We start from the raw sequence: 27260 nt of genomic DNA, 5'->3' as shown, positions 1-27260 counted from the left end.
CCTGTGGCTCCAAGGCCAGCTCCTGCCTCTCCAGCTGCTTCTAAACTCCCAGAGCAAGCTCCTCCTGCCGGGCCATGTCGAGCTGCGACCGGATCGGAGTAGCCCCTGCCATGGACATGCCTGAGGTCCTCAAGTCCCTGCTGGAGCACTCTCTACCTTGGCCAGAGAAGAGGACAGGTAGGAATGGAGGTGGCCTGCATTGGCTGGCCGCCCAAGTGCCCAAGGGGTTCTAGGCAGCCACAGGCAGGATGCAGGACAGGCATCTCCAACCTAGGGAGGGTCCCTAGCAGGGGTCTGTCCTTGGTCCCTCCCTGGGCAGGAGGAAGGGCTGGGGTGCAGAAAGACATGGTGGGGAGTGCCACTGCAACTCAGGAACTGCACCTAGGCCTGCTAGCTGGGGGAAGCCGTGGCCAGCGTGTGGCCACTGACAGGTGCTGTGCTCATATAGGACAAGAACAGGACCAGAGGGCCCTGCTAAGAGAATGTACTGAATGCAATTGCTGAAGTTCCCTCCCTCTGCACATTGGGTGGCAGAGGACTGGCAGAAACTGTAGATTTGGGCAACCTCTGGTCTGGGGAAGAGGCTTTCCTCCGTGTGCCTGCTTCAGCTCCTGCTCACTGGAGGGCTGAACCCATGGATGGGAGGAAGCTGTTATGTAACAGGACCACAGGCTCGAAGCCCGGGTGCCTAGGATACCACAGGCAAACACAGGGTGAGGGAGCCAGCAGAGGGCGTGGATGGAGGGGCAGAGCCAGCAGCCAGCACCAGGTGTCTCCCACGGCTAGCTTTGGGGACCACCTGCTCAGGGTAATCCCCCGTGATAAATATTTCTCCCAATCTCTTCTGTTCTAAGATGTTAGGGGCTCACACCCAGGTCCTCACTGCTCAAACTCCCCAGGTGTCTTTAAAGAAGCACAACTGTCTTCTGTTGCCTGTCTGACTTAGGAGTACTGGGGTCCCCTCAGGGGACCTTTCTCAGGTCTTTCCCTTATCCTGCTGTGCTGGCGACTGATATTATTTCATCACCAGGTGGCCCAGGTTGTTCCTGCAGGACTTCATCCCACAGGACTCCCAGCCCACTCCCCATCTGGAGCCTGGGACAGAGAGCACAGCTCAGGCCCTCTCTCTCAGCCCTCAAGGAGTGGGTTCGGGGAAAGAGGGGCGGCAGGCTCTGTTCCGTAGAGACACTGCCTGAGGGAAGAAAGGTGGTCCTAGAACTCAGGGCAAGGTCCCTGTGGGCTCTCATAGAGCCTAGGCCCCGGCTCCTCAGACCACACCCTGTGGCTTCTGCTGGATCAGTCCAGGCCACCCTCAGAGGCAGGCATCACAGAAGGAGTTCCTGTGCCCTCCTAGTACTCAGGACCCCTGCTGCTCACCAGGAGAAGTTCATCTCCTCAGGACACCCTCAACTCAGCCTGGTGGATGAGTCACAGCTGACTTTTTCTTGCCATCTCTGAACGGCCATATGGGTAGGTGAAGCTGAAGTCCTTCCAGAAGCTAGAGGTAGGGGCTCCCTTCTTGGTTCAGGCACCCAGGGAAGGTGGGGTGTCCAGGATGGCCCAGTGCATGCATAGGGAGCGGCTGGGCTGCCAGTGGCATGCAGGGACAGCTCCCAGAGGGGCAGGGAAGGGTTCTGGGGGCAACTCAGGGCACTGCTCCTCCTCCCATGAGGATAACAAGGCCTTTGAAATGTGGCAGCAGCTGCTGGTCACTGGTTCCCAGCTGGTCTGCAGAGCCCTGTGACAGCCGGAAAATCCCCATCACTCACTAAGGATGAGCAGAGTGGGGGCCCAGCACTGAGAGGACTTGCCAAACAAAGGTCTTAGACAGAGCTTTGCCAAGAGTTGGCAAGCTCGGACTGAGGATCAGTTGTCTGCATAAGTTGGGTGGGTCAAGGGGTGTGGACCAGTGTCGCAGGCCACCTCCTATCACTTCTCCATGTGGTATCTCACTGATGGTCAGAAGCATGAGGCCCTGCGGGATTGACAGATGCCAATGGATAGATAAAATGAGGGGTCAGTGCACCCAAAAAGACCTCACTCACATTACTACCCCCAACCTGTAATCTCCCCTTCCAAAGCTCCCAGACTCTTCAAATCTTTTCTAAAAATAAATCTACATGAAAAGCCATATACCTGGGTGAAAAGAGAGTGCACACACCACACAGAACTCGAATTCCCAGCCGTCATGTAGCAAGTACCTGAGTTCTTGATGAAGCAGCTTCTCTTCCTGTGTCCCCACTCTGGCTTGGGCCTCGATAGGAGGAAGACAGCTGAGGTGCCCGTTGCCCCAAAAACAGTTGCCCTCAGGATCACTTACCCTTTGCTTTGATGTAATAGGGCACGTTTCTCCTAGGGGACTGAGACCTGTTTACAAACTCCTCACTCTCCCCAGCCCACTGACTGTGCTTCAGCACACATTTAGGTCATGTGCTGAGCATATCTTGGATCCAGCGTGAGGGAATTTCAGAGGAAAGTATGTAGCGTGTGAGAAATTCCAGGTGTGCTCCCATGAGATAGCTCTCCCTGCAGCCTCTCATTCCATTTTCTAGTTCAAAGATGCTCCCTGACACCACCTTTGGGGTCTCTCCCTCTTGCCTCCCATCCCAGCCTGCAGAGACCTCCACCTCTTTCCTGTCCCTAGTGAAGCAGACTTTGTCTAACAGGACCAGGCTCCAGCCTCCCTTGGCTTCAGGTAACAATGGCCACCTGGCAGCCCCTCACTCTGGGCCACCAGTTTGATCAACTTTCCTGTGGGCAGAGATATCCATGTCCAGCTAAAGGGTGGTCTGTACCCCAGGCCCTGACTCAATTTCCCCTCTGTCTCTTAGCCCTGATCCCTAAGGTCTATTCTTCCTCTTTCCACTCCTGCCCTTTCTCCCCAGGATTCTCTTCCAAAAGACGATTCTATTCCAGATTGCTCACTCTTCTTCAGCTTCTGGAAAGACCCTACTTCTCGAAACCATACTGTTAGCACTTCATACCCCTTCCTTCCCTCACCCTATAGGGCCTTGACTGTGCTTAAAGCCCGGTCTCCCACCTTTCTGCCAGCTTTGGTCACTCAGGCCTTGCAAGGAGCCATGTAGCATGAAACACACCCAAAAGTTGAACAAGGCCTTTCCCGTTGAGCTGGCCAGGCAGGGTCCCCACCTCAGGGAGCTCCTAATTAGAATCACTAGTGGGCCACCCAGGAGGGTGTCCTAGATATACCTCTCTCTTTCCATCCCCAATCTGTGAAAATAGGAACAAGACTATCTGCTTCACAGGCTTGAATGAATTACCCCAAGTGAAAGCATCTGCAAACTGAAGTGTCATGCTGTTTTCTCTGTGAAAGACAAAGAGCTACTGGGACTGGCATTATGCTCCTTCCACCATCACATCTGCAATCTGACCCTTATTTCCTTCTTTCTACCCTCCTTCCTATGAATATTCTCCTTAAAACAACTGAATGTTGCAAGTGTTGCCGTGTCCTTGGACACGTGTGCTGAAGCTCTTGGGGGCATGGTGCCATCAGCCCTGCATTAAACTGGACAGCCCAGCTGGACTGGCCAGGGAAAGAACTGAATAACAGGCCAGATGGCAGGGGGACTTTCTGGGACAGAGGCAGTGGTGCAGAAGAGGGGCCTGGGTAGCTTCCTCTTGAGGACTGAGCTAAATGGCCCAACAGGGTGGACTCAGTGCAGCCCGGCTGTCCTAAGGTCAGCCTCAGTAAGGTCCATATAGTCGCCTCCACTCCCAGGCTGGGCAAAACCAAGAAATCTTGAAGTGTTCTTTCATGGAAGAGGAGGTGAAGGCAGCCTTTGTGCTGGAGGCCTTAGCTCCTTTAATCCTTACTTCCACCTTCTAAGCGGTGAGGAAATGCACTTTGAGGTTGGATGCCCTCAGGGTCAGTGTGCAGGCCAGCCTCTCCTTGCTCCACCTTAGGGACTCAGCTGCCTTCTCTACCTGTCCCCTGTCACCAATCAGAAAAACATGAGAAACTCATTCTCAGCGGGTGCCAGAAACTGACGGCAGTGTCCAGGAGCACCCTTTCCAGATGGCTTTGCATCTTGACGATCTGACCCAAGGCCAGGCTGCTCAAGGAATGCATCCTGAATTGAAAGGCCACTGTTCCTGAGTGTGAGCTGGGTGTCATGCTAAGTGCTTTGAGATCATCGCTTGTGAAATGGCTTTGCAAGGGAGGTGTAATTGTCTGTTCTACAGGTGAGAGACAGGTTCAGAGATGGGAAGGCTGCTTTTGTAAGGGGTTCCAATCTATCTCTGGCTGCTTCTAGGCTCGATCCTGCCCACAGGATCCCAGGTTCTCTGAAACCTAGACTCAAGGCAGCACCTCTTCAGTCTTCCTTTGCTTTTTCATCATTTACTTATCAAACATTTGCTACACTGGTGGCATGGAGTGAATGAGACCTGCATGGCCCCACTCGCCTGGCAGCTGCACTCCATGGGAAAGGACAGACAATCAGGAGTCAGGGCCAACCTCTCCGAGGGGGTCACATTTAAACGAAGGCCTGGAGGGTGAGGAAGAGCCAGCTACACCAAGAACTTTCAGGCTAAGGGAACAGCACCTGCAAAGGCCTTTTTCTGGGGCAGGAAAGACACATGTGTCTAAGCAATAAAAGGCCACTGTGGCTGCAGAAGGTGAGCAAGGGGGAGAGAAGAAAGAGATGAGGTTGGAGGAAGCTGGAACAGGGAGAGCCTGCAGGGCCCTTAAGGTCATAAAGGTAGTGAGGCTGTCATTTCCCTGTCTGCAAGACCCCACCAACCCCCACTATTCTCAGGGAAGTGGCAAGTACAGAGGAATGAGGTCGTTCCAGAACAATTCAAGATGGAATTATAGTAAGAGTTAAGTTCAATTGAGCATTTGCTATGAAGTGTACCCAAATTGACTCCTTTACCTCTGACACTCAGGCACAGAGAGGTTAAGTAAGTTGTCCGAGATCATACAGTTAGGAAGTAGTCAAACCAGGAATCAGACCCAAATGGTCCAGCTCCAGAGCCCATACCCTACCACTGTTCCACCAACATGGCTCGCACAGGAGAATCCCTGGCCATCAAGCAGTGGCTGTTGAGATGGCAGAGACCGAAGCTGAGGGCTTCTTTTTGGAAATGGCCCTCTTGAGGCAGCTCTCCATCTGTAATCAATCTGAATCCTGGGAGTGGGCAAAATGCAAGCCAAACAGGAAATTAGTACTCTTGAGAGTACTGGAGAGATGGACATGAGTTAGTAAAGAGCCTCCGCCCACCACTTCTGCCCTGGAACACACTGAGACCAAGGTACAAACCACAGCCCACAGGTATGTGGGCTCAAAAGGAGGCAGCTGTTGGTCAGGCTAGTGCGGGGGAACTTGCCATGTTTGTTATTCCAGGTTCAACTGTGAAACACAATGGACTGTTATTTAATGCTAATAACATTCCAAATGTATATGACTTGCCTCTGAAAGGTTTTGTTAACCCTTCTACCAGCACCAACAACAAACGAGCCAACAAATATTTACTGAGTTACTACCTTGAACAAAGCTTTGTACTCCCCTGCATTTGGTATTGGCAAAGCACACAGATAACTGGGCTTTGTTAGAGCTCAATGGAAGCCTTTTTGTTGCCCTGTTCTTACAACACATATTTCTGTAAGTCGAAAGATGAAATGGTCCTGTCCTACTAGACACTGAATATGTGGCGAAGTAAATCATTATGGGGTATCTGGCCAAATGCTCCCATGCTGGGGTTCTAGCTCCTCTGAACTTCAAGTTTAAATGATAATACTCCAAATCAGTATAATGGCTTAATGAAAGGCACTTGTTCTGCATATGCTCAATTGAAGGGAATTAAAATTTTTTAATCCTCATCCGAGGACGTTTTTGCATTTATCTTCAGATAGAGCGGAGGGAGGTGGAGAGAAAGAGAAACATCGATGTGAGAGAGACACTCTGAGGGGTTGCCACCCACACGACCCCAACCAGGGCCAGGAACAAACTGCAACTGAGGTACGTGCCCCTTAGTGGGAACTGAACCCAGGACTCTCCGGTCCGCAGGCCAACACTCTAACTGCTGAGCCAAACTGGCCAGGGCTTGAATTAAAATTTTAACTTAGGTTTCTGGAACATAAAAGAGTAGAATTTAAAGCCAGGCCACCTCTGGAGAATGCTTCAGCACAGACTCCAGAGGCCACCTTCAACTACACACCCTTGTCCCCACGCCCCAAATAATTCTACTCCAGACCCAACACAAGCTGAGTGGAAGCGGAAGAGTGGAGGCACTCCTACTCCATGCCAGCACTTGACATTGCTTCTCACACATAATCCTCATAACCACTCTGTGAGGTAAGCATATCCATCTCTGTTTCCAAGAGAAAAATAACTCAGGCTTAGGCAAGAAAAGTTGCTTGCCCAGGCCACATGGCTGGTCAGTGTCTGAGGAGAGATTCTACGCAGGCCTGCCTCCCAAGTCTATAAAGCTGTCTCCAGGACCACACTTCCTCAAGAAGTAGCTGCATTGAAACCTTATTCCTAAAGAACATTAAGGTACCACTTCATACCTTTAAAGCCTTAACCACGTAATAACACGTTCTTTTTAAGGAGTTTGTTTCTTTGTAGGGCTCACAAACACTGTGGAAATTAGCTAATGACTTATCATGTTTACTTCTCCACTCAGAGAAAGGGCAAGGTTGCAGTTATTCCCACTTCACTGACAGGAGCGGGAGGTAGAGAGAAGTGGCTATGGCTCTTTTTAGGTCAGCTGGAGAATGAAGACTAGAACATAATGGCTCCCGTCTCCAGGATGGTACTGTTGAAGGCTGCCAGCCGGCAATGTTGCTAACCTCTCAGCTTGCAAGTAGGCACGAGAGAGAACATGTTTATAATGTTCCTGCAGTGTTTGTGACACACCATTTACCCTGTGGTTATCCAGGGAAAAACCCTTTCTGGGGAGTGTCAGTACACGAACAGAGAACCAAATCAAAACTAACTTCTGAAGGCCCAACCTGCTTGCCTCGCTTCTCACCAGTGTCACTCGCCTGGTAGGTTAGTTGCTCCAGGCTAGGTGATGAGTGGAGTAGGCATTTCCCCCTTTGGATAATTGTAGCTTTAAAAATATCTAAATCTGCCCTGGCCAGTTTGGCTCAGCAGTTAGAGTGTCGGTCTGCGGTCCACAGAGACCTGGGTTCGGTTCCCGCTAAAAATAGCTAAATCTTTACTACCTCTTACTATATCCCACCTTTGTCGTAAACAAATGCTATAACTTTCCACTGTTACGTTATCATAAATCCTCCTCTAATACTTTGAGAATTATTTTTCCCCTTCAACAATATCACATCAGCCATGAAAATATACATTTGACTCTAATCCAGTAAGTCTCTCCTCTGCCAAACTAGACTTTTTTTTTAAAGCTTCATATTTTGTTTTAATAAATCTCCCTTGGAAAGGCCTCTAAAATTTGCTTCTAAAGACCTCTAGGTCAGCCCAGCCGGTGTGGTTCAGGGGTTAAGCATCAGCCCATGCACCAGGAGGTCGCGGTTCGATTCCCAGTCAGGGCACATGCCCAGGTTATGGGCCCGATCCACAGTGTGGGGCATGCAGGAGGCGGCCAGTCGATGTTCACTCTCATTGATGTTCCCATCTCTCTCTCCCTCTCCCTGCCTCTCTCTAAAATTAATCAATCAATCAATCAATCAATAATAAAGACCTCTAGGTCAGTTTCACCTAAAGGTATCTTAGCCACATACAGAATTCCCGTTAACAACTCTACAACACAACAGATTTAGTTTTTCCACAAATATGAATTATGAATGACACGGGCACTGCACTAGCCTCCAGGATAATGGATACACCACACGGTGGATTTGTACCCATTAGTTTTACAAAAATTATGAAAACTACCATTTGTTGCAGGTTTGCAATTGTGCATTTTACATACATTGGCCTACAGAAAACCCACAAGGTAGATCCATTTGATATATAAGGAAAGGAAGAAATTGGCTGGAGGTTATCAAGTGAGACAGTGACTGAAGTCTAATGAACGTGGCAGTAAACTTGAGTTTGGAGTCACACCCCATCACTCTGCCCCAACCACCACCTTTCCAGGCCTGTTCAGGAGCCCACTTTCTTGTTCCTCCGCAGCAACCAGGAAAATTCTAATTACATCAATTTGACAACTTTCTGCTAGCTGGGTATTGCAGTGGGTGACACCCCCACCTGGTGAACCCAGGGCTCCATCCTACCCTTCCCAACTCCCCAGCCTTTGGCAGAATACAGGATAAACAGGCCAAAGTCCTTGCCCTCTGGGAGTTCAAGCAGGCAGTCTTATATGTTTGGGTTCAAACCAGAGTATGGTTTGTGTTGTAAAAAGGGACAAAGTTGCCCTGGCCGGCTTGGCTCAGCGGTTAGAGTGTCGGGTTCGAGTCCAGTCAAGGGTTTGACCTTGGGGTTCGGTCCCCGGCTCTGGTCGGGTCATGTGGGAGGCAACCAATTGATGTGTCTCTCTCACAGCAAAGTTTCTCTCTCCCTCCCACTCTATTTAAGGTAAATAGAAGAAAATAAATATGAGGGACAAAGTTCACCCTGGCCGGTGTGGCTCAGGGGATAGAGCATCGGCCTGCGCACCAAAGGGTGGCAGGTTCCAGTGCCAGTGTAGGGCACATACCTGGGTTGCAGGTTCCATCAAGGCCCCTGCAGGAGGCAACCAATCAATGCTTCCCTCCCTCCCACTCTACAAATCAATGGAAAAAATATCCTCACGTGAGGATTAACAAAAAAAAAAAAGGCAGCCCTGGCCAGTTTGGCTCAACAGTTGAGCATCGGCCTGCGGACCAGCGAGTCCCGGTTCGGTTCCCGCTAGGGGAACATACCACAAGAAGGAGGAGGACAAAGTTCTGGGCTGCTGTTTAGGAGCAGCTTCCTATAATGTCTCCACATTGTGTACCCTTCACATTTCACCTTCCCTAAGGAACTCCTAGGAAGTGTTTATAGTTTAATACAGGAGGTGGTTTTTGTGTACTGGATACCCTATGTAAAGGAGTTTGGTTTTCTGTGTTTTTGTCCCTGGGAAAAGGATGAAAAGGTCTTGGAGAGGAACAATTTCAGAGCCGTTTAGGACTTTAGAGATTATCTAGTCCAACCCCTTTAATGAGGAAACAGGCTCAAATGAAGCAAATGGACTTTCCCAAGGTCACAGCTAGTAAGTGGGAGGACAAAAGCATGTACCCCGATCCTTGGCCCAGGGCTAGACCCTTTCTCTCCACTCAACCGCGCCCCACCCCCGCCCAGGCCTTCAGAATGCTCCCTCCACACCAGTGTTTATCTGGCCGCCACGCCCGCACCAGAAAGCCGGGATCAGTGAGGAACCTGACACTCGCTTCAGCGGGGGCCAAGCCAGCTCCTCCTGGGGCCATCCCTACCGGATGGGCAAGACGCCGCCGCCCTGCCCTCAGCCAACCTCTGGGTCTGGGGGAGGAGGGGTGCAGACTCGCCTCCGCGGCCGGGCCCCACGACCCTGGGCAGAGTCCCAGGTACAAAAGGGCCCGCCGCTCCCCGCCGCAGGCCTGCACGTGCTGCGCCTCGTGCACCGCCCCGGGCCCCGCCCCTACCCTCCATTGGCTGCTCCTCGCCTTCCTCCTTTCCCCCTCCCCACACGACTAGACTCGGCTGGGGCTCCATGTGACCTGCGGAGGCCGGACCTAGAGGCCCAAACTGGCTCTCGGATAGGTTGCCCCGGCCGCACCCAGCCTTGCCTGCCTCCCTTCAGTGTCGTGTATCGAAGGTGGCGAGATTGGGATGAGAGGGAAAGGAGAACGGTCACGATGGTCCGGGAGGAGAGCGGGGGTTATGAAGATGAAGGCGAAGGTGAAACCTCTGGTAGAAGTGAAGGAGCTGCCGCCGAAGAGGGCTTCTGACACAGACTCCAGCAGGCGCCAATCAGGTGACCCGGGCGGGCGGGCGGACGGGCGGGGCCAGGCCTCCGGCATTGCTGCTCACCTGGCCCCGCACGTGTCTCACTTATCCCTGTAGCCTAACCAATCACGGCCCGGAAGGCTGCTCCCGCCCTCCTTGCAGGGTGAGCCAATCCAAGGCTGCGATCTGGGGACGCTGGCCTGGTTTCATGAATAATTAATATCCCAGAGCCTGTCCACTGGCGGGGTAGGGATGGAGGGAGGCGGGGGAGCTGTTGGGCGCCTGCGCAGTAGCTGCCCATGTCGGCAGCTGCGGCGGGTCGCACGGCTCCTGCCCTTCTCGAGGGGCGGGCGGGGGAGGCGAGGCGCGCGAGCGGAGCGGGGAGCACGATGTCCGACACGGGCGGCGGAAAGAAGCCGCCTGTGGAACCGCAGGCGGGGCCGGGCCTGGGGCCGGGGCGTGCAGCTGGGGAAAGGGCCCTGCCAGGCTCTTTCCCACTGGTCCTGAAAAAGCTGATGGAGAACCCCCCGCGCGAAGCCCGCCTCGGTGAGGGGCGGGGGGTCCGCTCGTGCCTGGGGGCGGGGATTCAGGGGCGGGGCCTTGTGAGGGCGGGGCCGGGGAGGTCGGAGGTCAGGGTGAAGTGGTCCCGAAGAGGGGGATGGGGCCAGGGATGGCGGAGGGCCTGGTGGACGAGGCTGGAAGGTTGGGAGAAGGTCGGGGACGAGTTGAGAGTGGTTGGGTCAGAATGGCGTTAGCAGAAAAGGGTACGGAGGGAGAGGATGGGTGGGGTCGCGGCGGAGAGCGCGCACGATGTGTAGGGGTTACTGAGCAGGCTGAAAAGGGTTGCAGCAGACACTTAAATGACGCTCGGGGTGACTTCTCCGGGGATGGCTTCATCGGAATCACTTGGGATGCTTGTTTAGAATGCCAGTTCCTGGGCCCACCTTTCATCCACCGAATCTGCAGCTCCTAGGACAGGAATCTGCATATTAAGGAGTACCCCACCTCCGTGATTCCCCAATCCACTAAAGTTTAAGAAGCGCTGATTTACATGGCAGATTGTCTTCACATATGGCCTCGCCCCCCTCCTGGGTGGAGAACCTGTCTTCATCCCCACTACTAGGTACACACTGGAGGTTTTCTGGAAGTGTGTCTCGGTTGCTGCTGAGGTGGGGGAGGGGTGTCAGAAGGGATGCGAGGCACCTTCTGAGGGGAAAAGTGGAGTGAGGCAGGTAGAGGGATGAAGTTCAGAATAAGGCCACAGAAGCCCTTCACCTAATTTTTTTTGGATTGATCCTAGACTTTGGGCCACAGTGGCAGAGCGGGGCTTCATTTTGTGCCCTAGGCCACAAAGCACTTATGTGGAAAGCAGGATTGGCTCGGTTTTTTTTGGCCTGGGAACGTGAGGTCCAGGGAGCAGCAGAGTGCCACCTATTGTGGTTTTAGGTGCACAGAGTTATGCTTTCAGTCTGAGACCTTTGCGTTTCCAAGAACCATCAGTGTAATTGGGGGGTTTGGGAAGGAATAGGCCTTCTGTGAATTACCTGTCTTGGGAAATTGATTTTGTTTTTTAAAATGCCATCTCTTTCTGGGATGTGTTCCTAGGCTTCCATTCCTGTGGCAAATCACCACTGGGTTATAAATAGCTTCAGCACTGTCAGGTGAGACCAGGCATTCTCATCCTGCTTCTGGACTTATGTGCAAGACCCTTTTGTTTGTTTTTTGTTTTGTTTTTTATCCTTACCTGTGGACATTTTTTAATTTTTTGTTCAGATAGAGTGGGAGGGAGAGGAAGAGAGAGAGAGAGAAACATAGACGTGAAAGGGACACATTGAGTGGCTGCCATCCGCATGACCAACCAGGGCTGGGGACAAACTGCAACCGAGGTACGCCCCCTTAGCGGGAAAGGGACCCGGTCTCTCTGGACCACAGGCCGACGCTCTAATTGCTGAGCCATACCAGCCAGGGCCCTTTTGTTTGTTTTTAAGGCAATGCTTTGTTCCAGTTCCGGGGCTGAGGCAAGCTGCTGGGACAGGTGTACACATCTGTCAGGGTCTTGTTCAAGATTGCCAAATAAGAGCTATCCATAACAATAATTCTACTTTACATTAGCAGAATGCTCACAAAGCACTTTGACAGAATTGTGTTTTATTTACTCTTCCACTGCAATTCTGTAGAGTATTATTCCCACTTTCCAGATAAGGAAAGTTGAGGCTCAGAGAGTTGAGGATGCTTCTTCAGTGTCACATAACCAGGTCCTATAACTCTCAGTCTAGTGCTTTTTACTGGGTCTCTGGCAACCACTAATGTCAATCCTTGTACCTAGTTCTTTATCATCACTTACAATTAAAACTACATCTTTTAAAAACATTGATTAAAAATATCCTTAATTGCTTAGGCCAGGCAAAACCTGGAACTTACTGTTACTTGTCCTTGAGTGTGGCTATTTCTCTATCTCCTTTGTTCCCCATGACCCAATATGGATCCGAACAGAATATAGAGTCAAGAACAGCGAGGCCATCTGGCCCACCCAGCCCACCAAAGCTTGGCTTTCTTACTTCCCATTTGGTTTTCAACCAAAGACTGGTACAGAAGGCAGTTGCAAGAATTTAGGTTAATTCATATTAGAAGCCATTACCAAATTCTGTTTGTCAAGACTTCCACCTTTTTCTTCCTTCCTTAATTCCTCCTCCCTTCTCTTCCTGTCCCCTTTCTTCCTTTTTTTTCTCTCTCCATCTTATGCACTCTCCCTCCTTCCTTACATCTTCCCATAAGCATTTGTTGATTCCTACTGTGGGTCAGACCCCAGGCTTGGAACTAGGGATTAAAGATAAATGAAATGTGGTTACTGTTCTGAAAGAACACAGCAGGGGAGACAGATGTATCCACAACCCAAAGTGAACACAATGTGGAGGCACCACAGAGGGAGGGAGGACATTTAACTGGACCTAGAAGGATGAGAAAACTGAGGATCAAAGATGACAAGTAACTTGCCAAAGATAACATAACAAGGAGGCAGCAGAGACAGGATTCCAGGAAGGTGTGTGTGACCCCAAAGCCTGTGCTCTCAGATGTACCAGACCGCCTCCTCTCGGGAGCTCTGGGGGAGGTGTCATCGGAGATGAAGTGATAACAGGTGATGAAGCCTCCATAAAAGCCCCTGAACTGCGGGGTTCAGAGAGCTTCTGGGTTGCTGAACTCACAGAGGTGGCACACCCAGAGAAGCAGAGAAGCTCCACACCCCTTCTTCCACACCTTGCCTGAAGCTTCTCTTTCATCTGGCTGTCCCTGATTCTGTCCTTCATAATAAACTGCTACCCTAGCCCTGGCCGGTTTGGCTCAGCGGTTGGAGCGTCGACCTGCGGTCCAGAGAGACCCGGGTTCGGTTCCCACTAAGGGCATGTGCCTCGGTTGCAGTTTGTCCCTGGCCCTGGTTGATCGTGCGGGTGGCAGCCACTCGATGTGTCCCTTTCACATCGATGTTTCTCTCTCTCTCTCTCGTCCTCTCTCTCTCCCTCCCACTCTATCTGAACAAAAAATGGAAAAATGTCCTCGGGTGAGGATAAAAAATAAATAAATAAATAAACTGCTACTGCTACCCTAGTAAGTAAAAAACAAAAACAAAAAAAGAATCTCCACCTTTTTAACCCACTGATATGTCTATTTTGATTGGACTAACAGGCTTCTTTTTGGCCGGCTAAGGTCTGGGAGTCCATGCATGATTGGTTTATTTTCAACATAATTATATTTGATTTCTCTTTTTCACTTCAGAATCCAGAGTTCAAAATTGTCGCCCTCAGTTTGAAAACCTATTATGAACTTGTCATGATCTTATCTCCCACTTTCCCGATTATCCTCCCTGTCACTTTGATTTCCTTCCAACCTTGTCACATTTTTCTCGTCTTTTTTTCCTAATTTGCCCTTTCTTGAATATTCACACAGGTAACTTATTTTTTTTTTAATGCTGTTTCTTTTCTTTTTTTTTCTTTATTGATCTTAGAGAGAGAGAGAGAGAAACATCGACGAGAGAGAACATCGATTGGCCGCCTCCTGCATGCCCCCTTTTGGGGATCAGGCCCACAACCTGGGCATGTACCCTGACCGGGAATCACCCGGCGACCTCCTAGTACATGGGTTGATGCTCAACCACTGAGCCACACCGGCTGGGCCATGAAGGTAACTTTTTGACTGAGACCATTAGGTGAGATCCAGTCCCTGCTAAGTGATTAGTTTTGCTTTGAATGGGAGCAAGCTTGCTTCTTCAGCTCCACCTTCTCTTTCCCAGAAAACCTGCCTTCAGTCTTCTCAGCTTATTCAGGGATAGACTTCTCTTGAAACTGTTGCTCCGAAAAACATACTGAAAAGGCAGCTCCACACCCTCTGTATGTAATAAATCTAAAGGGAATCTGTGTGCAAACCCAGAGTTCGTCATTCAGCAAGCAAATTTTGCCATGGCCCAGGAACAGCCTTCCCCTGTGTTCATCCTGAGATCTAGAAATGAATCAGACACAGTCCCTGCCCTCAATGAACTTAGCAATGAATGCCTGCCATTTGCCAGGAACTCTATAAGACATTTGCAAATATTATCTCTAGTCTATACCAAAGAGAAAGCTTTGTTTTTATTTACAATGGAAGACACTGAGGCTGGGAGAGGCTAACTACATAGATAAAGTCACAGCTACTGGATGGCAGAGCTGGGATTCAAGCTATAGGCTGAGTTGCTATAGAGAAGCATAGCTGGAGGGGACAGGACAGGAGAACACACAAGTTCTTGGCCTGAGGAATCACCCTTTCCTACCACAGGGATTAGATATCAGAAGACTCAGAGATTCCATTTCCTCCCTGTAGCCTCTCTCTTCCAGATGCCAATTCCACAGCGCATTCTGAATTAACCACCTTAGAGCTTGTGGTGAGCATTCTGGGAAACCCAAGCATGGATAAAGACATACTGCAATCTGTAAAGGAGACCAGTGGGCCTGGGTCAAGCACCAGGTTATAACTGGAGAACACAGTGGGCTCTTGAAATGCATGGGATGGTTCAGGACTCAGAGAGATAAGCTCCTATCCCCTCTTGGGATTGAATTACCCTCTTGTGTGGTGTCTCATCATAGGTTTTGTGTCTGCAGATAAGGAAAAAGGGAAAGAAAAGCTGGAAGAAGACGAGGCTGCAGCAGCTAGCACCATGGCTGTTTCAGCCTCCCTCATGCCACCTATCTGGGACAAGACCATCCCATATGATGGTGAATCATTCCACCTGGAATACATGGACCTGGATGAGTTCCTGCTGGAGAATGGCATCCCTGCCAGCCTCACCCACCTGGCACAGAACCTGCTGCTGCCTGTGGCTGAGCTAGAAGGAAAAGAGTCGGCCAGCTCTTCCACAGCATCCCCACCATCCTCTTCCACCGCCATCTTTCAGCCCTCTGAAACCGTGTCCAGCACAGGTTGGTGATGGGCCTTTGGGAAGGGCCACCTATCCCACTAAGGAAGTCTACTTCCCACTGAAGGCTTCTTGTGTCCACATGCCCAGTGAGCCCCTCTCTCAGGCCTGGTAGGCCTGCGATGTGGAGAAATCGTCTGCTCCCCACCCTTTAGCACAGTCACATTAGTGGTGTCAGAGCCTTTTTGTTGGTTGGTCTGCTGTAGGTGGTCAGTACAGTGGAGCAAGATCTTCCAGTCTGAGGTTCTGCAGGATAGAAATCCCATTCTGCATTTTATCAGTGCGGCTCTTTGCCACAGATTATTAAGAAGCTTGGACAATAATAATGATACCAGCTAACATTTTTCTTTTTTTGGTTAATCTTCACCTGAGGATATTTTTTCCATTGATTTTTTTTTTTTTAATCCTCACCCAAGGACCTTTTTTCCATTTTTTGTTCAGATAGAGTGGGAGGGAGAGAGGAGAGAGAGAGAAATGATGTGAAAGGGACACATCGAGTGGCTGCCACCTGCACGACCCAACCAGGGCCAGGAACAAACCGCAACCAAGGTACGTGCTTTTAGTGGGAACCGAACCCGGGTCTCTCTGGACTGCAGGCTGACGCTCTAACCGCCAAGCCAAACCAACCGGCCAGGGCTCCATTGATTTTTTTTAGAAAGAATGGAGCAGAGAGAGTGAGGGTGTGGGATATAGATGGAAAGGGGGGGGGGGGACATCTATGTGAGAGAGACATATTGATTGGTTGCCTCCTGCACACACCCCAACCAGGACTGGGATCAAACCTGCAACCTGGTACCAGGAATCGAATCCTTCACCCTTTGGTGTGTGGGGTGATGCTCTTACCACTGAACCACATTGGCCAGGGCAATACCAGCTAACATTTATTTAGCACTTACTCTGTGCCAGGCATTAACATGTAACCCTTACAACTTTATCTGTTATTGGTGAGAACCTGAGAAGTTAAGTAACTTGCCCAAGGTCACACAGCTGGTAGGTTAGGAGGCAGCAGTTGAACCCAGGTTGTCTAATTCCATAGTGAGGTACTGCTTAGGCACTAACACAAAGAAGGTATCATCTTCAGGATTCCTCCTTCATCCTCTTGTTCTTTTTCTGTTTTACCTCTAGGGGTTGGTTGGTTAGTTATTTGTTTTTCATGCCCCTTAGACATGAACCCTCCAGAGGAGGCATGGCCCCTGTTTCAGGGGTCTCTGCAAAGCTTTCTACAGACACAGGCTGATGGCTCCTGGAAGGACCCCAGGAGCTGGTATGAATCCCAGGGAACCCACACCCAAAGAATATTCATGCTCTGTTTTGTTTGTTTGTTTTTATCCTCATCTGAGGACACTTTTCCATATTTTGTTCAGATAGAGTGGGAGGGAGAGAGAGAGAGAGAAACATCGACGTGAAAGGGACACATCGAGGGGTTGCCTCCTGCACGACCCAACCAGGGCCGGGGACAAATTGCAACCGAGGTACATGCCCTTAGCGGGAACCGAACCCGGGTCTCTCTGGACTGCAGGCCTACGCTCTAACCACTGAGCATACCGGCCAGGGCTTTTTTTTTTTTAATCCTCACCCAAGGATATGTTTTTATTGATTTTCAGAGAGAGAAGAAGCGGGGGAGAGAAACATCGATGTGAGAGAGAAACATTGATCATTTGCCTTCCATACAGGCCCTGACCAAGAATCAAACCTGCAACCTTTTGGTGTACAGGACGACACTCCAACCAACTGAGCCACTGGGCCAAGCTCATGCTCTGTTTTTATTTTGATTTATTTTTTTCTTTATTGGTTTTTAGAGAGTAAGGGAGAAGGAGAGAGAGATAGAAACATCGATGAGAGAGAACATTGACTGGCGGCCTCCTGCATGCCCCCCACTGGGGATTGGGCCCACAACCTGGGTATGTGCCCTGACCAGGAATCGAACCAGTGCCCTTTTGGTGCATAGGTTGACACTGAACCACTGAGCCACACCGGCCAGGCATATTTTTATTTTTTATTTTACTTCTTCAAATGCAAAAGTAAGAGATTACTATAGTGAGTCTGCATGTAACCGTCACTCAGCTTCCATAGTTTTTAACTCATAACCAATCTTTTTTTTTTTTCTTTATTGATTTAGAGAGAGAAAGGAAGGAAGAGGGAGAGAGAGATAGAAACATCAATGAGAGAGATCATCGACTGGCCGCCTTCTGTATGCCCCACACCAGGAATCGGGCCCACAACCTGGGCATGTGCCCTGACCAGGAATCGAACCAGCAACCTCTTGGTGCATGGGTCAACTCTCAACCACTGAGCCACACCAGCTGGGCTAATTTTGTTTTCTATAACCTCTTCCATTCCCCTCACCTGATTATGTTCAATCAAATCCTAGATTTAGCCTGGCCAGTGTGGCTCAGTGGTTGAGCATCGACCCATGCACCAAGAGGTTGCTGGTTCGATTCCTGGTCAGGGCACATGCCCAGGTTGTGGGCCAAATCCCCAGTGGGGGGCATGCAGGAGGCCGCCAGTCAATGTTCTCTCTCATCGATGTTTCTGTCTCTCTCTCCCTCTCACTTCCTCTCTCTCTCTAAAAATCAATAAAGAAAAAATTTTTTTTTTTTAAATCCTAGATATTATTTCATCCATAAGTATTTCAGTATGCATGTGAAATATAAAGGTTATTTTTAGCCCTGGCTGATTTGGCTCAGCAGTTAGAGCATTGGCCCGCGGACCAGAGAGGCCTGGGTTCGGTTCCTACTAAGGACATGTACCTCAGTTGCAGTTTGTCCCTGGCCCTGGTTGGGGTTGTGTGGGTGGCAACCAGTTGATGTGTCTCTCTCACATCGATGTTTCTCTCTCTCTCTTCCCCCTCTCTCCCTCCCACTCTGTCTGAGGATAAATGCAAAAAAAAAAAACACGTCCTCGGGTAAGGATAAAAAAAATAATAAAGGTTATTTTTAAAAATTAACAAAAACACCAATTTTACATCTGAACTTGCTAATAAACCCATTAGCATTCAAATTTCCAAACAGTTGTCTCATAAATGCTGCTCTTTTGCACTTTGTTTGAATTAGTATCCAAATAAGACCCACCCATTTCATTTAGTTATGTCCCTTAATCTCTTGTAATTTATAGGGTCCCCTCTTCTGCTCTCTTTTTCTTTGCAATTTATATTTGTTGAAGGAACTGAATCATTTATCCTGCAGAATTTAGCACATGCTGGATTTTTCTGAATATATTCCCGTAGTCCAGTGGTTCTCAACCTTCCTAATGCCACGACCCTTTAATACAGTTCCTTGTGTTGTGTTGACCCCCAACCATAACATTATTTTCATTGGTACTTCATAACTGTAATTTTGCTACTGTGATGAATCGCCATCGGAAATATGTATTTTCCGATGTTCTTAGGTGCTCCTTGTGAAAGGGTCGTTCAACCCCCAGAGGGGTTGCGACCCACATATTGAGAATCGCTGCCGTAGTCCCATTTACCATGGTCCTCTACACCTTGTTCTTTTCCTGCAAAGGCCTCTACATCTAGAGGCTTCAGCTGATTCCAGCCAAATTTTTGTTTGAAGGCAGCTCATTTTTGTGCTGATTGGATTGTACTAGAAGGCTGGTTTCATGTGTGGGTAAGGAACAGAGTTGGAAATGAGCCCCCATCTTTTATCTTGGGTATGTGACATTTTCCTTTGATTGTGTTTTTAAGTAAAAATTCTTTTTTTTTTTTTTTAATCCTCACCAGAGGACATTTTTCCATTTTTTTTTTTCAGATAGAGCGGGAGGGAGACAGAGGAAGAGAGAGAGAGAGAGAAACATCGATGTGAAGGGACACATCGAGTGGCTGCCACCCGCACGACCAACCAGGGCCGGGCTGGGGACAAACTGCAACCGAGGTACGTGCCCCCAGCGGGAACCGAACCTGGGTCTCTTTGTACCGCAGGCCGACGCTCCAACCGCTGAGCCAAACCGGCCATGGCTAAACATTCTTAATTAAGTATGGCATACAAAAGTGTTCATAAGTATATAGTTCGAAGAATCTTCACAAAGTGAACCCACCCATGTGACTCCCACCCAAATCAAGAGAACATTTTGGTGTCCCCAAAGTGCCTTGTGACCCCACTCAGTCATTACTCCCCAGAGGCAACCACAATCTTTATTTTCATCACCAAAGATTTTCTTTTCCTTATTAGTCAACATTCTATAAGTGGAATTGTATATTATGTCCTCTTTTTTGTTTGTTTGTTTGTTTATTTTTATTCCTCACCCGAGGATATTTTACTACTTATTATGAGATAGAGTGGGAGGGAGGGAGAAAGGGATAGAGAGACAGAGAAATATTGATGTGATAGAGCCACATCGACTGGTTGCCAGCCTCATGACCCCACCAGGGCCGGGGACAAACCGCAAGCAAGGTACGTGGCCTTGGTCAGAATCGAACTCGCGACTCATTGGTCTGCGGGCTGACACTCTAACCGCTGAGCCATACTAGCCAGGGCCTCTTTTTTGTTTTTAACTTTATACGTTGATTATATTTGTTAACTCATACACTTACATTTATAGGTTTCTATAGTTAGCTTTATAGTTTCATATAAATTATGTGGGCATAAGATTCTCTTTACATTAACAACATAGATTTACAGAACATACTTAAGGAATACTTCTTTGACAGAGAAAAACCATAACACAGATGAAATAAGATTTATACTGAAGAATTGTACGCATGGTAGAAATGAAGGCAGAATGTCCCCTCTTAATTTTTAAGTTCCTTCCATAGTAAAGACATAACTATAAGTAATATTCATTCTTTTTTTTTTCTTTATTGATTTTAGAGAGAGAGGAAGGGAGAGGGAGAGGAAGAGAGAGAGAGAAAAATCAATTGGCTGCCTCCTGCATGTCCCCCACTGGGGATTGGACCCACAACCTGGGCAGGTACCCTGACTGGGAATGGAACCAGCAACCTCTTAGTGCATGGGTCGACACTTAACCACTGAGCCACACCAGCCAGGCTAATGCTTTTTTTTTTAATCCTCACCCAAGGACATTCCTCCATTTATCTTCAGACAGAGTGGGAGGGAGGGAGAGAGAGAGAAACATTTGATGCAAGAGGGACACATTAATCAGTTGCCTCCCTAACGACCCCGACCAGGGCCAGGGAGGAACCACAACTGAAGTGCGTGCCCTTGACCAGAATCAGACCCATGACTCATTGGTCCGAGGGCCAACGCTCTAACCGCTGAGCCAAACTGGACAGGACACATATAATGCTTTTATTTTCCTTTATTGATTTTTGGAGGAAGAAGGAAAGAAAGAGAGAGTTAGAAACATCGATGAGAGAGAACATCAATTGGCTGCCTCCTGCATGCCCCCCACTGGGGATTGGGCCCACATTCTGGGCATGTGCCCTGACCGGGAATCGAACCTGTGACCTCTTGGTGCAGGGGTCGATGCTCAACCACTGAGCCACACCAACCAGCCCACATCTAATACTTTTAAAAAAAATATTTTTATTGACTTTTTAGAAAGAAAGGGAAAGGGAGAAAGAAAGAGAAACATTGATGTGAGAGATGAACATCAATCGGTTACTCCCTGCATGACCCCTTCCAGGGATTGAGCCTGCAATCCGGCCATGTGCCATGACCAGAAATCAATTTGGCAGCCTTTTGGTGCACGAGACAACACCCAACCAACTGAGCCACACCAACCAGGGCATGACATCTAATGCTTTTATAGATATAGGTATTTAAAATTTAGCTTGTGTAATGTCAGCTTTCTCCATCAGAATAACATTACACAAAGGCAAAGATTTTTACTAGTTTCATTCACTGCTTTGTCTTTGCCAGAATGTATCTGGCATATTAGTAGGTGTTCAATGAATAGCTATTGACTGAATTATTTTGTGTACTCCTCTATCAGTTACATTGAACAAGTAGGCCAAAGGTTTATGTTTTTTTAATAACTTATCTCTAACAACCTTTCAATTCTGAAAGTTTCTTTAATCCAATGTCCACTATAAAATGGCAGCCAGGTAGGGCAGAGAAGAACAAGGATTCAGTCAGTCACACCCAGACTCAAATGTTAGTTCAGTCACTTACCTTCTATGTAACCCTAGGAAAATCATGTCCTTTCTCTGAGCCTTAGTTTCCTCATCTGTAAAATAAGATTAACACCCATCTTGATTCGAAAATTGTCATAAGACTGAGCACTGTGACTGATATGTCTCTAAGGAGCCAAAAGTAGAAGCCATTTTATTCTTTAGTCTATATCCCTAACCCGTTATGGTGCACAGAGAGATTCAGCTGTTTCTCATTACTTGAGAGCTTGAAACCACAGGAAGTTAATGGGGATAATGATTTAATGTTTTGCTTAATATTTTGGGGGGGCTGGGAAACAATCAGAAAATTCTGTCTTTTTCAAGGGCCTCTGTTTCCTTTTGAGCATTTTGTTCCTAAAGAGAAAAACCATGTTTTTGTTTTTTATTTGAATCACATGTGACAGTCTGGCTTGGGGGCTGGTGCTGTGTGGATTTTCTTCCCTCCAAGTGGCTTCAAGCAGGTATTTGGGTGTGTGACACGAATCTTTGCTGTCCAGTGAGCTGCTTCGGGACCACCTGCCTCTGTATCTTTCAGAATCCTCCTTGGAAAAAGAAAGGGAGACACCCAGTCCCATTGACCCCAGTTGTGTGGAGGTGGATGTGAACTTCAATCCTGACCCTGCCGACCTGGTCCTCTCCAGTGTGCCAGGCGGGGAGCTCTTCAACCCTCGGAAGCACAAGTTTGCAGAGGAGGACCTGAAGCCCCAGCCTATGATCAAAAAGGCCAAGAAAGTCTTTGTGCCTGATGAGCAGAAGGTAACCTGGTGTCTGTATAAGGAAGGTACAGCATTGGTCCAAGAGCCAAGGGGCTGTGCTTCCTCACATTTGATTTTATCTAGAGGCTTCTCCTTCCTTATGGACACCATTTAGAAAGGCATGAGTTCAGAGCACAGAACCATATCCCACAGCAGGTGGTAGGAAGAAAGGGAGTCAGGTGGCACTCGGCCCCAGCGTGACTCCCTGTAGCTTCTCTGTTTCCTTATTGGCTGATGGCTGTGTTGATGTTCTTGCTTCCCTGGCTTTAGCCCAGCCTTTGGGCAAGAGCTCACTACGCCACAGGAACTGGGCTGAACAATCCCTTGCTTTGAAGGACAAAAGATAGTTGTATGTTACCATCCCCAGGGATGAGCAAAGAGCTTTCAAGTTGATGGTTTTATAGGAATTGGGATAGGGAGGGAGAGGAGGATTTTGCAGTTTTTCCATACTCTCTTATGGAAAGCTCATGGGAAGGGCTTTTCATCCAATTTCGGAGTTAGACAGAGCTGGGGCTGGGTCCAGACCCCGTTTTGCCACCTAGAACTATCTGGGCCTCAGGTTCCTCATTTGTACAATGGGAACAACTTTACCTGCCTCTCAGGAGGTGTCTGAGGCTTTCATAATGGCGATGGAAATGGTAAATCTTTATGTAGTTTTTACTATAATAAGTACCTTGCACATATTAACTCATTTAATCCTCAGCCACCTCTATGAGGTGGTCACTGTTATTCCCCATTGTGAAGATGAGGAACCTGAGACACTGAGAGGTTAAGGAACTCACACGGTTCCACTGCTAGTAAGAGACAGAGCCAAGATTTAAACTCCAGGGACTGGACCTTGGCCATGACCAAAGTGATTGTGGGCGGCAAGGTGTAGACAGTGCTTTATGTTGGAGCAGCACAGAGCAGGCTCCCAGTATGTGAAGTCCCCTTTCCTCCACCACTTCCTGCCATAGGGTTTTGTTTCTCATCCGGGGAAAGGGAAGGGCCTCTTACTGTCCTTGGCACATGCATCTCCTTCCCTGGGTCCCAGCTTTTGTTCTGGCTGCACCAGATGAGTGATAAGGGGTGTGGAGGACTGGCAGGAGGAGAAAGGTTGGGTTCCCTTGTGGGGAAAGAAGAGAGACCAACAGAGAACACTTCCCCACAGGATGAAAAGTACTGGACAAGACGAAAGAAGAACAATGTGGCAGCCAAACGGTCTCGGGACGCCCGGCGCCTGAAGGAGAACCAGATCACCATCCGGGCGGCCTTCCTGGAGAAGGAGAACACAGCCCTGCGGACGGAGGTGGCTGAGCTTCGCAAGGAGGTGGGCAAGTGCAAGACCATCGTGTCCAAGTATGAGACCAAGTATGGGCCCTTATAACTCATGCCCCAGCCCGGGCCTCGCTGCCTACAACTCAGCCTCTGCTTGGGGGGTCCTTGAAACCCCACACACGTGTGGAGACTTATGACTCGTCGCGGGTGAATGGCGGCGCACCTGCTCCAGGAGCGGTCACGTTCAAGCTTCATTATCACATGGCCAGCACACGTGGTGACTTCCCTGGGGGCCGGCCTCCTCACTGGCATGGCTGTGAGGGAATCGACGTAGACGGGTGCATCAGCCTTAGTTTCTATTCTCGGATGTCCCAATTGCATCGGAAGAGGATCTCTGGAGTGCAGATCTCCTTTCCCAGGGCTCTCAGACTGCCCTGACTCTCCCTCAGTCTCCACCCTGGGCCGTGGAGTCCTGTCACTGCAGAATGAGTCCATTGTTGTCACGTCTTCTCAGGTAGTAGGACGTGTTTCCAGATGGACTGTGGCTGTGGTCCACCTCACCCTCCCCAGAAAGTCTGAGAGAAACATCCACTTCCATCTCTCGAGGCAGAAAGACATGCCAGCTCCTCCGTATTGTCTGCATGGGTACCAGGCCACCAGAGCGGGGTCTCTGCACAGCCTGGGTAGAATTTGGGTCTGGAGCCTACAGCAGAAGTGCACCCAACCATTGTCAGCTCCCACACCCCTTTACTTTGTGGCTCTGAGGCCTGGAAGCCAGGAAGGAGGCGCTGGCAGTTGGCTCTCTGCGTTTTGTCTGCTGTGAAGGAGAGGCTCCCAGGTAGGCTGGTCTCTGAGCCCTGATCACAGTGCAGAGGGCAGCCTTTGCATCTCCTCTTCTCCAGGTCACTTGTGGATGCCACCTGAATCTTGTTTGTCCCACTAGACTGGGCCTCTAGGCCTGTTTCTTTTCACCCAGTGACCAATCTCATATCTTGGATTTAAAAGGAAAACACCCTTCATCTAGGAAGCTTAGCTTCTTGGAGGCAGGATGCACCTTCTGCACAGTGTTCAGAAAACCAGCCTCCACAGCACCTAGCACTGTGGGCAGGGAGCTGGGGCATGTGTCTCCGTTTTGTCTTGCTCTGCGCTCCAATATGGGCCAGGCCAGAGGAAAGCAGAAGAGGGCTTCCGGTTCTTGCTTCAGCATCCCTCCCCTGTGCAAGCTGCCTAGAGGGCACCTGCCAGTCAGGACGCCGGCCAGGGATCACCAGAGTCAAAGCACAACTCATGGAATAGCAGGTTCTCGGGACATTTACACACTAGAGTCCCCTGAGTCTGGGTCCCTGGAGATATGGACCACCCACACAAGCCTGGCAGTTCGCGGTATGTGGAGGGGTCCTTGCAGCTGTGTCTTCACTACCTCACAGCTGCTTTCTCTTTTGTCTGGCTGGACTCGTCCTTTTGCTCTGCCCAGGAGATTCATCGAGGAAATCCATGGAACCCTCTGCTCATTGTGGTCAGCTGGGGCATCTGCGGATAGGTGTATTTATTGGCTCAGGGCTAGGCAGCCTGTGGTTACAAGGGGTCAGAGGTGACAGGCACACTTTGTCATGCTTACCACTGGCTTTATTTAAAGTGGTAGCTCCAGGACCCGGGCTCTGACCCCTAAAGACTTTTTATAACATGTTAAGACTTGGGGAAGCCATCCACTGGCCGTGGACTGCACCCCAGGGGAATGCCATGGCCCTCTGCACACCTGCCTCTCCTGGGGACTTGACAAGGGTGCCTGAGGCCAAGGGAAGTCACTGCCTCCCTCCAGGCCCCTGACCTTTACTTTGTGGTTCTATAAAAACCATGTTCACACTTTTCACTCTATTGTAACCACAACAGGGCAGTTGCATCCGGCATGTCAGTGTCCTGCCCTGGGCAGCTCGCCCGCCCGGGCACTCTCCCTCTGGTCTGGCTACCCACCAAGAGGGCAGTTCTCATTTTGTTATTGGTAGAAGAGCCTCTAGCTTAAAAGCTCTTCATTTTCTTTGGCCAGAAAGTGTATGGTTTGTGTTTTTCCTCTTTTTTTAAAAGAATGGAGACTTCATCTCTGGATGGTGTCCATGTTCTGACCCTATGGGTGGGATAATGGCCTAACATCTCTCCTCTTTGTCCAACCTTCTGCCTGTCCAGTGCCCTCCCCCGCTTCCCGCCAGGCAGTGGGCATCTGGTTCCTTCCCGAAGTGCTTACTTTTCCGGAAAGAATGGCTGCCAGCCTCTTCTAGAAGAGCCCCTTTGAGTCAGGAGCCTAGCAGGGACTGGAAGGAGATGTCTGTGGAGGTTAACATGTTAGGGAAAAGGAGTGGTCAGGGAAGCGTGTCTCCTTCCCAGGCCCAAGAATTGAGTCCTTGCAGGAGAGGGTCGATGCCTGCTCGTTTTCATCATGGAATCGGGAGTCTCCTTGACTCCCTCCTGGCCCCTCTCCATCTTGGGGCTGATAGCCAAAGACTGAGGCTCCTGTGCTCAAATCTTTGTCATCTCCTAAAAAGCACTGGAGGCCAGAGAAGCCAAAGTAAATGGCTTTCTACGGGTTTGTGATGGACTGGGAAGCGCCATCCCTTCCTAAGCAGTTGCAACCTCAGAACAGACAAATCTGTCTTTTCAGTTCCTGGCAGTCTTGTTGCAACCTCAGAACAGACAAATCATGAATGAGCTAGAATGTTGCAGGAATATACATATAATAAATGTCTATCTAGATATAGAAATAAATATATATTTAGAGAGAGCTTTCACGATGGCCAGCTACCTTGTGGAGGACCTGGGTAACTCACCCTTGGTCAGAGGAAGGGGTTTGCCTGTTTGGATCCTGAGGTTGGAGAGGCACTTAGCAGTGAACCTTAATTGGGTAAGCATCACCCCGCTGAAGGGCTGCTGTAGTCCTGGACAGGCAGCTCCTGCCTGAGGTGGGGTGGCAAGCATGGGAGCCAGCAGACAAGGGCTCCTTTGTGCTGGGCAGCTCACCACCCAGGGCCCTGGGAGCTCTGCTTCACATAACACAAAGGGCCGAGAGCCCCTGGTTTTCATGGCAAAGCCCCACCCCAGAGTTCCTTTAACATCTGTTAATTAAGTGCAATAAACTTTTCTAGCAAATGGCAAAGATGACTTCCAGGTGGATATTGCTCTTATGGTGTTGGGGATGCCAGATTACCACTTGGTTTTATTTTTCTAAGTGCATGTGATGTGATAGAGTGTGTGGGAGTTCTGTGTCCTCCCCTGGGAGCTGGCATTCCAGTGAGCCCCTTTTTCTAACCTTTGTTGGGGGAAGGAGGCAAGGAGGAAATTCCTTCTTCCCAGCTGGCGAGGGCAGAAGCAGACTGTTTCCTGTTGGCCTTATGTGCGTGTGTGCGTGCGAGTGCGTCACTGCTGGTGGGCCGGAGTGATGTGGGGAGGGAAGCCGGGAATGTAACCTTTTCAAGACAAAATTAAATATTTTGAGATGAGAATTGTGGGGCTGTCTTTTCTGTCCTCCCTCTGTGTCTCCTCTGTGTACATATTGGCCTAGGAGCCTAAGGGTTATCCCTAGCACTCCTATATCACTAGCCAGGCGCCCATGGCCAAGTCACCTAACCACTCTGTGCCTCAGTTTCCTCATCTGTCAGATGGAAGTAATTCCTGCCTGCTTACCTCACAGTTTACGAAGGAAGGACAATATCAGACCAAAAGCGGTTTGAACAAATAAAAGTGCTATACAACTGGTAGAAGGACAGGGATCTGCTCATGAAAAGTGTGCCCAGACAGGGAAAACTTGATGGCAACTACATAAAATACAAAGACTAGAACAGTTGGGCCTCGGTGGCAGGATTCTGAGG

At 49.4% G+C, this 27260-nt stretch overlaps 1 protein-coding gene across 4 annotated transcripts; it reads left to right on the top strand.

Moving 5' to 3' along the window:
- Positions 1 to 26887, top strand: TEF (TEF transcription factor, PAR bZIP family member). 4 transcript variants are annotated; one of them, XM_036252324.1, is made up of 4 exons: positions 1 to 177; positions 15008 to 15325; positions 21927 to 22147; positions 23297 to 26887. In XM_036252324.1, the coding sequence occupies exons 1-4, from the start codon at positions 75 to 77 to the stop codon at positions 23510 to 23512; spliced, it is 858 nt and encodes a 285-aa protein (XP_036108217.1). In that variant the 5' UTR covers positions 1 to 74; the 3' UTR covers positions 23513 to 26887. The 4 variants fall into 4 exon arrangements, with proteins under 4 accessions (XP_036108217.1, XP_036108216.1, XP_036108215.1 ...); XM_036252323.1 differs by lacking the exon at positions 1 to 177 and adding an exon at positions 9687 to 9909; XM_036252322.1 differs by lacking the exon at positions 1 to 177 and adding an exon at positions 10242 to 10427.
- Positions 26888 to 27260: the final 373 nt, after the last annotated feature.

Source organism: Molossus molossus, unplaced genomic scaffold (genome assembly GCF_014108415.1).
Source record: "Molossus molossus isolate mMolMol1 unplaced genomic scaffold, mMolMol1.p scaffold_m16_p_10, whole genome shotgun sequence".
Taxonomy (NCBI): Eukaryota; Metazoa; Chordata; class Mammalia; order Chiroptera; family Molossidae; genus Molossus; species Molossus molossus.
The sequence above is the reverse complement of the archived record's forward strand: the minus strand, read 5'-3'. Positions and strand labels throughout refer to the sequence as shown.